The 14534-nt window shown below is 40.3% G+C and overlaps 1 protein-coding gene across 2 annotated transcripts in view; it reads left to right on the top strand.

The window, feature by feature from the left end:
* adam22 (ADAM metallopeptidase domain 22) overlaps positions 1 to 14534 on the top strand; it is a 94653-nt gene that overhangs the window by 19331 nt on the left and 60788 nt on the right. For both annotated transcript variants that reach the window (XM_084726831.1, XM_084726832.1), the window contains exon 4: positions 11975 to 12041. In XM_084726831.1, coding sequence (XP_084582957.1) covers positions 11975 to 12041 — 67 coding nt within the window. The remainder of the gene's footprint in view (positions 1 to 11974; positions 12042 to 14534) is intronic.

Here is a 14534-nt window from a genome sequence, read left to right as displayed (position 1 = left end):
AGAGAAGTACCCTAAAAAGAAAACAGTCCTGCTTCTCCTTTCCTCTTTCCTCTCCTCACTCCATCTCCGACTTTCTTCTTCTTCTTCTTCTTCTTCTTCTTCTCTGGCCTCCGGCAGGGCTTCTTTCTCTGATCTGTGTGTCCTCTGATCACACACACGCACACACTTTAGCTATCACATTGGGAATTATGTTTGTGAGTATCTGTGAGCAGATGCAGTGCTCACAAATGTTATATTATAGTCTGTGTTTGCTAAGCGGCTCAGCGTCACATCCAGAACTGTGTATGTACAGTATGTCCTGGTATCTGAGTGATTGAGTATGTAAGGGAATGAGTGCGTGTTTGTGTGTTTTCAGAGTGTATTTTGCACAGTTTGTGGTGTGTGTCAGGAAGGTGGATACAGATTAATTTTATGGAGGTGAGCAAGGTTAATTTAAAAGAACAAATAGCAGCATGGATGTTATTTGGGGTTTGTTAGACTTCGGAGGCCCTGCAGGACTTCTTTAGGGATTTTGAGAACAAATAGACTCTATAACCTACAGTTGACCAGTTCGAAGAAGTAGCAGGAGTGTAGGAAGCTAAGCAATGTACTGCTGTGGACAGAGTCAGTAGCAAAAATATTTTAGCCATGTTATATTGCTTGTTAAATCTGTCTCTCCTGAACCTTTGGCAAAGACAGTAATTACCTCCCAGAACATGGGAGATGCTGATCTACCACTGCCTTGATCAATTAGTTTGTTTGTGTTATTGTGTGACTTCGGTTAATCTGAACTAATTAACTAATATCTAGAATATTTCCAACACTTTACCTTGCAGTCAGACCGCCTTTTCTTACTGGAAACCACAATTATTTAAGGCAAATATTGCTCTCTCCAAGGCAACCAGACTCCTTAAGGGAAAACAGTAACCGTACCTCACAGAACACAGTCGCTGGTCTACCACTGACTTGATCGGTTAGTTAGTTTGTGTTGTGGTGTGACTTGGGCGAATCTGAACCAACTTTCTCAGATTAGCTTTAGCTTAACTCAGAATGCATTTTTGTGCAGAATGAGGACTGTGGATTTGGTCCCCATCACTTACTTTGGGACTGTGACAGGATGGGATCTCTGGATGCAAAAACTGTTGTATTTTACTGTTGTATCATTGCACAAACGGATATTTTAGAATTGTGTAAAAGTACATCAATGCCAGCCGCTCTGCTGGGAGGCTGTACATAGACACAGCAGTGCTTTGAGTTCAATGCTAACATCAGCATGCTAACATGCTCACAATGTTGTGTTCAGCTCATGTAATGCTAGCATGTTTATCATCTTAGTTGAGCATGTTAGGTCTCTAACATTTTCTTACAATTAGCACAAAATAAAGCAAAGCTCCATGGTGAGGAATTAGCACCAGCCATCAGCTAAATGCTGGTAAAATATGAACATAACTGGTAGATATCATATACAAAATAATGATTTACTATTAAGTGGATGATTAATTGGAACATTAGTGGTTGGTATTTCTTCTCATATAGAAAAGTTAATTTCCCACCTCGGGCTGATGGAAGTGCCATTAGTTTTGCAGGTGGTATTTGGCAATAAACCCATGAAAAATGAAAGTATCACCAAAGTTACAACAATTCATCTTAATGTGAATATGAATGTGTGCACATAATTTAATGGCAATCTATCCAGTTGTTGTAGATTTATTATAGTGCTGGCTGTTCCATAGCTAAAAATGCGAACCCCTCCTTTCAGGGCAGGGCTTGTGTTTGTAGACTTTGCAGAATGTCAAGCATTGAATTACTGGCCTTCCTTTTTTATGCTCGGATCGTACCATTCCTCCGTTCCCCCCTCTCCTCTGTTGAGCCATCTCAACTCAGTATGCAGGATTAGTGTAGACAAAGAGATCCAGGAGCCGACTCTTGCTGAAGACAGGGACAGAAGGAAAGACCGTTGTTCTCTCAGCAGGAAAAGATACTAATGCCTCTCTAAAGACTATTGTCTTCCATAGATTACTCCTTTTCCCCTGTCGTGCTGAATAAAAATCAATTGAAAGTATGGTTTACTGTCAGGAGATTAACTATTTAACAAAATTTACCACGGTGCAAAATCTGATAGAGTCGGTGGATAAGATGGAGACCAAATTTACCCACAAACACACACGATGATGCATTTAAGGGCATAAAATAGAATAACTGCATCAGTTGAACATAAAAACTAAACAAGTCATGATCACTTGGTCCCAAGTGTACAAGGCTCCAAAAGTCTGTCTCTGTTTACATGGCGTGGAGTTCACTAACAATCCACATGTTGTCACTGATACACATCTGCATGTTCTTCTTCATGCCCACAACATCTCCAGCCACTGCATAATTCAGGAGTCGACTCAGTTTGCCTGTATGTTGCGTGCTACAGACCTAAGCCTGCAGAGAACTGGAATATACTTTGTGTTTGATTCTTTCTTTTGTGTTCTGTTAGCATCAGTGTGTCATGTTTGTGCGTGTCAGTATTCCCTGTGCAATAAGAGCAGGGATCCCAGAGAATATGCTGGTGGAATTGCATGTCTGATAAGTGATTGCAGAGTGAATGAATTATAGCCTGGAGACCTTTAATGAGGCCTCGGTGGGAGGGTGGGTGGGTGGGTGAGGCTGGAGAGAGAAGGGGGTTGTGGTGGTGCAGGTGAAAGCAGCTGCAGCTTTTCCCAAAGAGAAACCTTCCTGCCACCCACCTCTCATCTCTCCTTCACTCCTTTTCACATCTTTATTTCTCTTATCCACCTTTCCATCTTGCTGCACCTCCACCCAAACCCCTCCCTCCGCCGCAACCACCATGTTATCTTTCCTTTCTCCTCTCTCTTTCCTCGACAGCCCTCCCCCATCCTCATTACGGACGCCTGACACAGCACATGTTCAGTCCTTTGTGTGTCGGTGCCCTTTTTATTACAGGGTTAAATGGCAGAAATCCATATATGGAGCAGAAATCCATTTGATGACTGCAGTGCTTGTGTGCAGATGTGTATGGACGTATGGATGCATTTGATTAAAGGGATAGTTTGGATTTTTTGAAGTGGGGTTGTATAAGATACTTATTGGTAATCAGTGTATTAGCTAGGGCTGTTGCGTCGACAGAATTTCAGAATTTAGGTTCGCTCAAAAGCGTGATAGTATTCGCCATTCTCGTGTTTTGTTTGCTGAGCAACCTAGCTGCAGGGTGCTCCCCATCAGTACATAATGTTGCAAATGCATACCTGCAGTTTTACTGTTTCACATGTAGATATATTGTTAGCTTTTGTGTGTGTCTATCAAGGACATTTACATACAGCAGCAACACACACACTGGTGATGAAGATCACAGAGCAGAACCAGCCTGCTTCTGTACAACAACAGAGCTAACGCAGCTGATGCTGCGATATAAACTTCCACAAAAAGAAACATTATAAAACAGTTACTGGCATCAAACCTACTACTCTTGTTACTTAGTGGGCTTCAAATGAGACTAACATTCACACGGTTTTTCTTAATGGTCCTTCAGTATTACAACATTAGTTCAACATTGCCCCAGCTTGTGATAGTAGCCAAAATAGGTACAAAACAAACACTACAACAACGTGAAACATGGCAAAACTTACATCTCCCAAGTTTGAACTTTGATCATGGACAGCTACTATGGATCCATCCTTGAGCTTGAGGCTTTATTGACCCTCTACTTTCTTGTTAAAGTTTTGAATTTGAAGCATTGATTGAACATTGTGGTTGCTGCCGCTGCTTACCATCCGCTATGATTGGTTTGTCGAGATGTGGTGGTTATTGTGGCAGCCCTAGTATAACCTACAGTACATGGTGGTTGGCCCACCTAAAAAATCTAGTGATTAAGTGTACAATATATTTAGAATATTTTCACTGCTTCACCTTGTTGTCAGACAGCCTTTTCTGACAGGAAACTACTGTTATATAAGCCAAGCTTCGCTCTCTCCAAAGCCACCAGACTCCATTGACAAAAAAAAAAAAGACTTTGGTGAATCTGAGCTAATCCTTTAAAACACCATAGTCACACAATAACACAAACAAACTAACAGATCGAGACAGCGGTAGAATACCATTTGAAAAGACTATCTCATGGCAAGGTAAAGTGGTGAAAATGTAATATAACGTACACTTAAACTGATATTGATTTTTTTTTTTTACACCTTCTTTTAAGCGGCTAAAACATGTTTTGTTGCTGGCCCTGTCCACGGCAGTTCCATACTGGCATTCCTCTCTGCTTCTCCAAACTAAGTGTTTGCCGACTGGTATCTACTGTAAGTAATACATTGACGATGGAGAAGTTCCTCATACAACCCCATTTCAAAACATTTAAAAAAATCTAACTTTCGTTTTAAAATTCTTGATTTTTTTCTTGTGTTTTAGGATGTTGGGTGTATTAGGAAGAGTCTTTAAAAGCCGCTAGATTGGCTGGTGTGAAAGGAATGAAAAGCCTGCTACTCCAACACTTGTGCCAATCCTCTCTCTCTCTCTCTTTCACACACATACATACACACACACACACACACACACACACACACACACACACACACACACACACACACACACACACACACAAACACACACACACAAACACACGCACGCACACACACAAACATTCGTCCTGCCAATCTGTCCTTTTTGTGCTGTTTTTCATCCCAGTGCCACAGCAGTGCCAGGCGACACAGATCGTGAGAGGAATTTTAGACCACATGGAAACTTGGTTTATGTGTGTGTGTGTGTGTGTGTGTGTGTGTGTGTGTGTGTGTGTGTGTGTGTGCATGATTCACCTCAGGAGATCGAACTGGGTTGCCATAGCAGATGTCTTCACCCAGAGCAACTCACAACAAAATGCTTTAAAGAACAGGATGAAGTTTGATGTGATTGACAGCCAGACGGACTCGGTGCACTTGCAGCTTCTCGCTGCTTCAGTTTTTACCTCTTTAAGACCCACTTAATAAAGTTGAATAAGTCTTTTCAGAGCAACATTTTCCCAGCTCAAGCGGTGTCTGCGCTCTTATGCGTCTGTGTGTGTATGTGTGTGTGGGCTGGGTGACATTAAAGTGTAGAGAAAGAAGCGAGAGCGGGGTGTGATTATATGGAAATGGCTGTATGAAATGTTGTAAGCTGAAAGTGGAACGTCTGTGGATCCACCTCCAAAATCTCCTCCAGGCCTGATTGACAGCTGGACGCCAGCTCTCAAACAGATGTTGCCGCGGCGACAGAGCCGAGAAAAAACTCTCCTCCAGCATATAGTGGAGGGAGGATGAGCAGACTATTTAAATTAAAGCAATGATCTGAGAGAATGAGAGTAGCAGACACTGAATAAGACACAAAAGGAGCAGGAGATGTGGGTGTTTGAGCCACACATCTGGTCTGCACAGATGCCACACAAATATGTCTGACATGAGATACCATGAATCTGTTATTTTAAGCTCTTAAATTCTGATAATTTATTGAATTTATGCTCATAATTGCTTCTATTTCTGTTTTCCCTTGTCCCTTTTTCCCTGTTTATTCCTCAGCTTTTACAAACCGCCTTCCTCTGATCATTTATGTTGAAAGTTTGCAGCATTTATCTCCACTGAGAGATAGATCACATGTAAACAGTGCATGAGAGGAGGTCTGTGTTTGTATTTCTGTCATTTTTTGTGTTTGTTTCCATATCAGAGTGAAGCTACAAAGAGGTCGCTGTCAGTTATACATTTATACATAAGTGTATGTTAACAGGAAGAGGGGGGATTATGTGCATCTCTACATTTATGTGTGTGTGTCAGTGTGGGGGATGGGGTCGGGGCTGAGTTTGCGTCTTTGTCTGTCAAATAAATTATTTAAATCCCCCAACAATTAAAGCTGAAATCTGTTATCAGCGTCCTCCATTAGAGGCCCGTGTGTCTGCCTGGCTGCCTCAGTATGCTTCTTGCTTGTTCCCCCCGTCTGTGCTCAGCGTGCAGCCGGATAAAGATCACAAGCTCTGAATCTTAAACACACATCCCAGCAGAACAAAGGCTAACAGCGCGCGCCTGTGACCCAGGGACTCATGCACACACCGAACGTCTTCATCACGGGAGCGTATGAATATTTTGACAGCGGTCCTTTTTGATGCAAAATGTTGATAAAATGTTACGTGTGTCTCAAGAGTCATGGAGTGTTTCATTTGCACGATGTTGTAGTAAGTCTGAGGTGATGTGAGGTTGGCGGGTGTGAAGTGTTCCATGGGGGTTGCCTGTTTTACACATGGTGCAGATGTTTTTCAGCAGACGACTTAAGGGGATAGTTAGGATTATTTGATGTGGGGTTGTATGAGGTATTTATCAAGTGTATTACCTACAACAGATCCCTGTCGGCACACCCCCAGTTTGTAGAAGCAGAGGGAGTACTAGCATGGAAACTAAGCAATCAACAGGGCATCACAGCAACAAAAGGTGTTTTGGCCTCTCAAAAAAGGTCCACCTAAAAAAAAAATTCAATATCAGTTTAAGTGCAAGCCATATCCCGAATATTTTCACTGCTTTAGCCTTTTCTCATGGAAACCAGCTGCTACAGAGGCCAAATATCACTCTCTCCAAACCAACCAAATTCCACAGGGAAAATCAGTGATTTTGATGAGTGGCTGGTCAACTGCTGCCTTGATCGGTTATTTAGTTTGTGTTATTGTGTGACTTCAGTGAATCTGAACTAACCTAACACTAACAGATTGAGGCAGTAGCAGATACAGTGACCAGACCAGATAATTTAGTGTAACATCAGACACTAACTCTGAAAATTTGTTACTAAAATGATGGCGATGTGAAGCACAGTGTCCTGGCTGCATTTTTACAAGATGCATTAAGGACACGTTTAAATGTCTTTTCAACAGATAAAATTGTCATTAAGCTATATGAGCTTACAAAGTCATTTTTAGATGTTTTTATCATACATTTTTCCTATTGTGGTGCCTGCACTCTCTGTTATGATGGCCTAATCAGTGAAACAGACAAGTGAAAACACATCGGTTATATCCGTACATATCTACAAAAAGGAACAGGGCGCATTTAATAACTTAAAGCAGGAATTACTGGCTACAGAAGTAGTTTGATGCAATTTACAGACAGCCCTCGTTTAGGCTTCTACATATTATCTGTTACTGTTATAAACAGGAAAAGATTCGGGACACCTGCTCAAAATTCGGGACTGTCCTGAATCACCACTGAAGTTTGGTTGGTTTGAAGACAGTAAGATCTGGCTTATATAAAAGTGGTTCCCAGTCAGAAAAAGCTGCCTAATGGAAAAGTAAAGTTATATGAACTATATATACAATTATAGCATACACTCAAACTGATATAGATTTTTTTTTAGGAAGGCTTGGCTAAAATGTGTTGTGTTGCTGATGCTGTCCACAGCAGTGCATTGCTGACATCGCTCTGCTTCTCCAAACTTGGGGCATGCTGATCATCATCTACTGTAGGTAATCTACTGGTAATCGATGAGTACCTCATGCAACACCACTTCAAATAAGTCCAAACTATCCCTTTAATCGCAGTGTGTGCTGGGATGTCTGTTAGGGCCCTGAGCTCTGTATTCACACCTTGTGCCTCTCTCTCTTTAAGTTTTACTGCCTCTTTCCTGTCCTCTCTCTCATTACTCGCCCCTTGACAGCCATTCTCTTCCTCTTTCCATTTTACCCCTCTCTCTGCTCTTTGCCTGCATGTTTTTATTGCTGTAGCAAAACGCCCATTAGTCATCTTAAAAAGCAGCCTCTTTCCCCTGTGCATGTGTGTGTGTGTGTGTGTGTGTGTGTGTGTGTGCACCACACCGAGGTCAGGGGTTTCATGCAAATGATGTACGGTATATCATCTGTGGAAAGCTTTTGCTCCCTGAAAGAAAGCTCATTTAATAATATTTGAAAAACACATGACATGTCTGTCTTCAAAAGAAAAACACTTTCCTCCCATCTGCCTTATTATGAGTCATTACAGTTACTGATTTTTCTTTGCTTTCAACAGTCTGTCATTTTGTCAAAAATATCACAGTTTTTAAACTTGAGGATACAAAAATGTATCTATTTATACCTACAGCTGGTCCATGAAAACATTGGACACAGATCTCAAAGCAGCTTTAACAAAAAACAATGCACCACCATGTTGGGAAATGCCTTTATTTGCTTTCTTGTTGAGATTGTGATATGAAGATCAATACTTCTCCCATGTCTGCACAGAGAATATGAAGCCACAGCAAGCCGAATCTTCTGTGATCTGTGAATCTTCACCATCCTCACTATTTGATTCTCGATTCACCTGTCGGAAAATCAGTGTTCAATATTAGCAGACTATAATTTTGTGTCGGCTGCAAACGCTGAACTATATTACCTCACTGCATCACTGCAGAATCTTCCATGTCCACATCACAATGCATCTTAGAATCAGGACATTTCTCCACCTCTATTAGCTTAGCATGAAGACTGGAAGCAGTGGTGAGCTGTTAGCCTGGCTCTGCTCAAAATAGTGTTGTCAAAAATATCAATATATCAATAAATATTGATAGTGACTATTTGGAAAATGCTTTCAGTACTCATTTTACTCAGTATCGATACTCCTGGACCATCTGCACTTTCTCGCTCTCTTCTCTCCAACAGCGAGTTGACACACAAACTGCTGCAGTGCCGTCATAGTCCTGCCTCTCTCACTTACTCAGTGTCATGTGTTATAGCCTTGTTATATTTTCATTTGAATAAAAATGTAAACTTTTATGCCCTCAATGTTAAGCCATTTTTACCCTGTGGTATTAAAAATAGTATCAAATATCAATATTTTTTGAGGTATATCGAAATTAGAAATTCCAGTATCATGACAACACTAGCACAAAGTTAAGAAAACCTCCCGAATGTGTATGTTATTTGTTCACATGTTAATTCTCAATAGTTTAATCCATGAAAAACATTGATTCGCACATGTTTTTCCCAGGACAACTTTGCCAGTTTTGTATGATGGGATGAAATGTGGTTGTTGAAGATGAACAAAAGTTATACAGAAATGCAGATAATTCTGATCCCATACATGTGTATTTTGTGCTAAAAGAGTTTTAACATGCTCTGCACTGTGTCCCTGGTAGGAGTGGTTTATGTTTATGGTTTCTGTTTAGAAATCATTCCAACATGTCAGTGATTTCAGTGATGGAGGAGATTCCAGCTGTTTAATGTTGTATAAACCCTTTCAAATGTTACCAAAGCATTTACAAATAAAATGCTGATGTAGTTATGAAATGCAGTAAAATGTCAGATTTATCTGTCCATCCTTGGACCAAGTCAGTTTAGTTAATAGGTGAAGTTAATAAGTCAGTTAATTTTAAAATAAAAAAAAATGTGCCTTCACGTGTTATTAATTTTATCTGATAAATAACATTAATATTTGTTTGTTTTTTATCTGACCCCTGACATCCTGTCATTTTGTAAAAGTGGCCCTCAGGCGTAACGAGCTGAGTATCCCTGGTCTACAGTTTATTTTTACCTTCTGACAGAACCAGGCTAACTATTTCCTCTGTTTCCACTTTTTATGTTAAGCTAAGCTAAGCTAAGCATCTGCTGATGGTTGCTTCATATTTACCAAACAGAAGGTAGAGGGGTATCAGTCTTCTCATCTAACTTTGATAAATAGCCATTTTTTGTTAAACAACATAAAATGTGGTCAAATACTTCAAATACATTAAACTCACAGTAAAGTAAGCAGAACGTTTTCATTATTAGGAGCCTGGAACCATCAAATGTCTGAGCTTCCGGTCCGTGTATACTCAGCTAATAAGACTGGTACTAGCTACACAGCTAACAGCAGCTACAGTTAACAGCAGGTGGCATCAATCCTGGTGATACATCACCCCCAGTGTGTTTGTAGGATGGATTTGACAGGTTGCAGAAATCCTGTAATTCTTACATATCACCTTTAAAGCAGTGGCATGTTCTCTAATGTCATATTTAGCGCACAATATGTACATTCATACTGTTTAGGAAAAACAATCAAATTTCACACTTTTACCCACATTTTCCATCCATCCCTGCACCCTCAAACTGTTAATGTGACACTGAAAAAGAGGCCGGTTTGTTTGGAGGGTGAACAAGACAAAAATTCATCCCGCCTACTTGTCTCTTGTTGATGTCTGGATGTTGACAGGAAGTTGGAGTTGATTGATGGCTCTCTGGTTCAGCGTGGCGAGCGGCCTGCTCACATACCGTTTTGTTACTGTTTTGCTTGCACATTTTTGTGTCAGTTCCTGTCCTCTGACTGATAAATACAGCAGTGTCTTGCCAGTGATTTAGTTGTTTTGGAAAATGTTCAAGGCTTCTTATTCAGCAAAAATAAACACAGTTTAATCTGATAAAAATGAGGTCGTTATGCTGATTGTACTGTTTGAATTTTATACTGCTCTCTCCTGGTGCAAGGTTGGCTTTTTTGTCTCTAACATTTACATTATGTGTGTTTGTTTTTGTGTATACAAGCTTCAGATTACTGATGTCTCTGGCACTGCCCACTGTAGCGTATATACAACACAAAAGCACTCTCCCACACCTTGCACTGGGGACCACACTTCGGTACTTTTATGGCACCGAACAAAGTGCTTCAGTTAGGGCTGCACAACTCATCAAAATATTATCGAAATATGGCCAAAAGCAATAGCCATATTGCAAAACATTGCAGGTTTTTTGATAAAGGAAAAATGTATACTAAAACAGCATTATAATGAAGTACTGTATACGACTGCAGAGATGTTCTGGCCCAAAGATCTTGTTCTTCCAATGTAAGGAAATATGTTTGTTTGGTTCAGACCCCAACAACATCATCCTGATTATAGTACTTGTATTAAAACTTGTGAAAATGAAATTTGTGATGCAAAAATGACCATTCCCACTAATCATATCACAATCACAGTTTCAGTCAAAATAGTCTCAATATTTTTTTTATTTTTATTTATTTATTGTTTTACCATATCGTGCAGCCTTATACCAAATGTCAGTGGAAATAATACCAAGGTGCTGAAACATAAAACTTAAGTGCTGAAACATAAAACTTAAGAAGAAAAGTTTAACTGCATTGTGAAAGAGGTTTATATTTGTATGTAATGAAACTGCTGTGCGTGTTTAAAAGGAGAAGAAAATTAAACCAATATTTGTACTGTAATGTGTAATGAAATTTTCATTTTGTTAAAATGGATTTTATAAAATTGAAAAGTATCGCTCAGGAACTGGTATCAAAGTCAAGGTATCCATACTGGTACTGGATGTTTTGGAACAATATCCAGTCCTACCTACACCTGCCATGTGTGTGTGTGTCTGTGTGTGTGTGTGTGCACGATCATGTTCAGGTCACCTTTTTATGAGATAACAGGCTAAAGCTTTAAATTATATTTTAAAATAGGTTGAAGAAGGGACAAATTCCCATTCATATGCCGCATTCTTCTGTGTGTGTGTGTGTGTGTGTGTGTGTGTGTGTGTGTGTGTGTGTGTGTGTGTGTGGCTTTGTGTGCACTGTAGCTCATACATCTCTGTCTCAGATTGGGCCCGCAGTGTGTATCTCCATTGGGATTCTTGGGTCCAGCTCTGCTGAGAAAGCACACACAGACTGATTTCCTCTTATTTATGCCAGTCTTCTCTCTCTTCGTTGTTCTCTCAATTTGTTTCCTGCCTCCTCCCCATTCTGCCTATGTCGCTTCTTTTACTCTTTCCTGACCTTCACTTGTCCTTCATTCCTCGGATAGACACACACTCACCAGACATTTGCTAGAAGGCTGGATTTGTATAATTGTGTTTGTGTGAGTTTGTGTGCTGGAAATAGCCTCGTCCCTGTACGCTGGTCATAATTAGCCGGACTGATGCTCTGAAGCTCTGCGCTGCCATGACTGAATACAATCCTCCTATAAAATACAAGCACACTGAGTGACACTTGAATCAGAATCACAAATTTTCTAACTTTAATTCTCTTTTTTCTTTCCTCTCTGTTCCCAGTGATCTGCTGTCGTCAGGGTACAAGGAGAGACATTTGTCAGAAAAAGGGAAGACTGTCGTCACCAATGTAAGATTCTGCAAATCATCATCATCATCTCTCCTCATGCTCACTCACACTTTCACTTTCAGACTATTTGCAGTTAGAATGGAAGCTACAGTGTTTTTATGGTGCTATGGTCTTGACCCCATTAACCCCTGGTATTTCAATCAGTATCTGGTTACGTGACTAGGGATAAAAGCATGTTACAGCACAGTGTAAAGGCATCTGGAGGTGGTTTGGCTTGAATTATAATCAGATCTCCGCTAGGTTCAAATACAGTCTGAACAGTCTGAACACAGTCTTAAAGCTGCTGTAAATGTTATTTTTCTATCAGCAGTGGATCAAATGACTATGTTTAAAAAAGTGTCACTAGTGGTGACAAACCCACAGAGAATTATCATTCTGCTGCTCCTCTCAACTTTACAGATTCGATCCACTCTCTCTAATCTCATTAATTTCATTTTCAGCTGAAGCAGAAAAGCTGTTTTCAGTGAAAAAGACTTGGTAAACCCATTGTGTGCTACCAAAGGCCGAACAATTAATCAAAAAATTGATGGAAATCGCAGTTTAGCCAAGTGCAATATCCAAACTGCAGAAGCTGCTTGTTTGGTACTGACACTGGCAGAAATCACACCATCATTGTTTTTCAGTGAATCTGAAATGCAAAAATTACTATTCTCACCAAAATTGTGACTTATATCACAATATCTGTTGAATATTGAATATCTTATTTTTGTGTGTGCATGTGTTCTTTACACCATGACAGTTTTCCTAAAATTAGATTAAAAAAAATAGCGACATATCACCATCCTTACAGTACAACAGTATGTCACAATATATTAAATTGTGACCCCGTATTGTGATACATATCGTATCCCCAGATTCTTGACAATGCACAGCCTTAGTGGAGACCAAAACAAGCTAAAGAAGCTTAAAAAAGAGTGACTATTGTAATGACATGTTTAGGTGGACAGAAACATGACTCTGAGTTAATGCTAATGTTGCTCTGCTGGATGTGTAAGGTGACTGCAATCATAGTTGGCCAAAACTTAGGAGATAATATGTCAATGTTGTGTTTACGACTTGCTGTGCTGCCCCCAGGTGGGCAAAAATCAATTAATTCGGCTCAGGAAATTGCTACAGATAACCCCTGCAACTTTTTGCAAAGGTAAAATAAGTAGATCCCATACAGCAACATCAGCAACCTATTGATACCAGGTGTGAAAAAGGTCTGTCAGGGGTTGTGCATCCAGGTACAGATCACACGTTTGTACCGGGTGTGTAACGTAGCAGAGGGTGGCAGTTTGTTTAAATAAAACAGCTGAATCGGATTGTTTTCAGATGTGTGTCGCACAGCTGCAATTTCCTGCAGACCCCACAGGTTCTTCCTCCTCCCTGAGCCCTTTATTGGTTAATCAATGTGCACACTCAGAGAAATCACAGCCCACCCAGTCTTTGTTCAGCTTACATTTCAGAGGACCAGAGTGGAGCTGTAGCTGTGGTCTAAAACCTTCAGCTAACATGAAATTAAGATTGCTGTGATAATCCTCTGGAATCTGGACTTCAGTTACAGGACACCCACTGAGGCGTCGTGTTACATCACATAAGTGTGCGGGGGGGTTATAATGGCCAGGATTTACTCAGCTAAGCAGCAGATTAGTGAGATATTAGATACTTTACAGAGAATGATCCAAATTATTACACCACATATTCTGTGATGAAGGCCCTTGTAATTATGCAACTTATTATAAAGCGATCTCTCTGTGTGTGAATTAATTCACCTTCTAGATGAATATCCAGAATGTACTCTGCTTTCTTTTTTTTAATAGTGGAAAGAATAAGAGCACTTTGCCTCTTTATTAATGGCTGCTGTTCAGGAAGGTTAATATGAGACAAGCTCCTGATTGTTACTCTGCTCACAGAGGTCAAAATGTCAGCCATCATAACACAAGCTGCTGCTCTACTCCCAGAATCCTCTCCTTTCATGTAGTGCAGAGGTAGTAGAGGTAGCACATAGGGTTCGGTCGATACGTGATGCTATCATCCATCGTGATGGCTGACAGTCATCGACCACTGAACCCTCTACCATCGTAATATTGTGATTTAAAAACCTTCTGTATTTGAGGTAGTGTGTTCCCTCAGAGTTGCCATAGTTGTTGCCATTTTCGACATGTGGGAAAGAAAATAAAAAGAAGCGATTGCTGCTGTTCATTGCATTACGTCTCCATGTCGTGTTTGTGATTATCTTCTTAAATACAACTAAGTTACAGACATGTGTTGCAGAGATGAAGACCCTTTGAGACCCAGCAATGATATCATTGTCCATCGTGATGCTTCCTTGTGGACATCGTCATATAGCAATTTGTTAGACATCGCCCAACCCTAGTAGGACATATATCTAGGAGTTCATTGCTACGAATGCAGGACAAATCCTAAATTCTTGTTTAGCACAAAACCACATTCCACCGTTCAACTAAAGCTATAATGAACCATTTGAGTTTTTATTGATACGATAACCAA

This window comes from Lutjanus erythropterus, chromosome 9, assembly GCF_056507025.1.
Source record: "Lutjanus erythropterus isolate fLutEry1 chromosome 9, fLutEry1.hap2, whole genome shotgun sequence".
Lineage (NCBI taxonomy): Eukaryota > Metazoa > Chordata > Actinopteri > Lutjaniformes > Lutjanidae > Lutjanus > Lutjanus erythropterus.
Note: the sequence above shows the minus strand (reverse complement) of the source record. Positions and strands in the feature narration are given on the sequence as shown.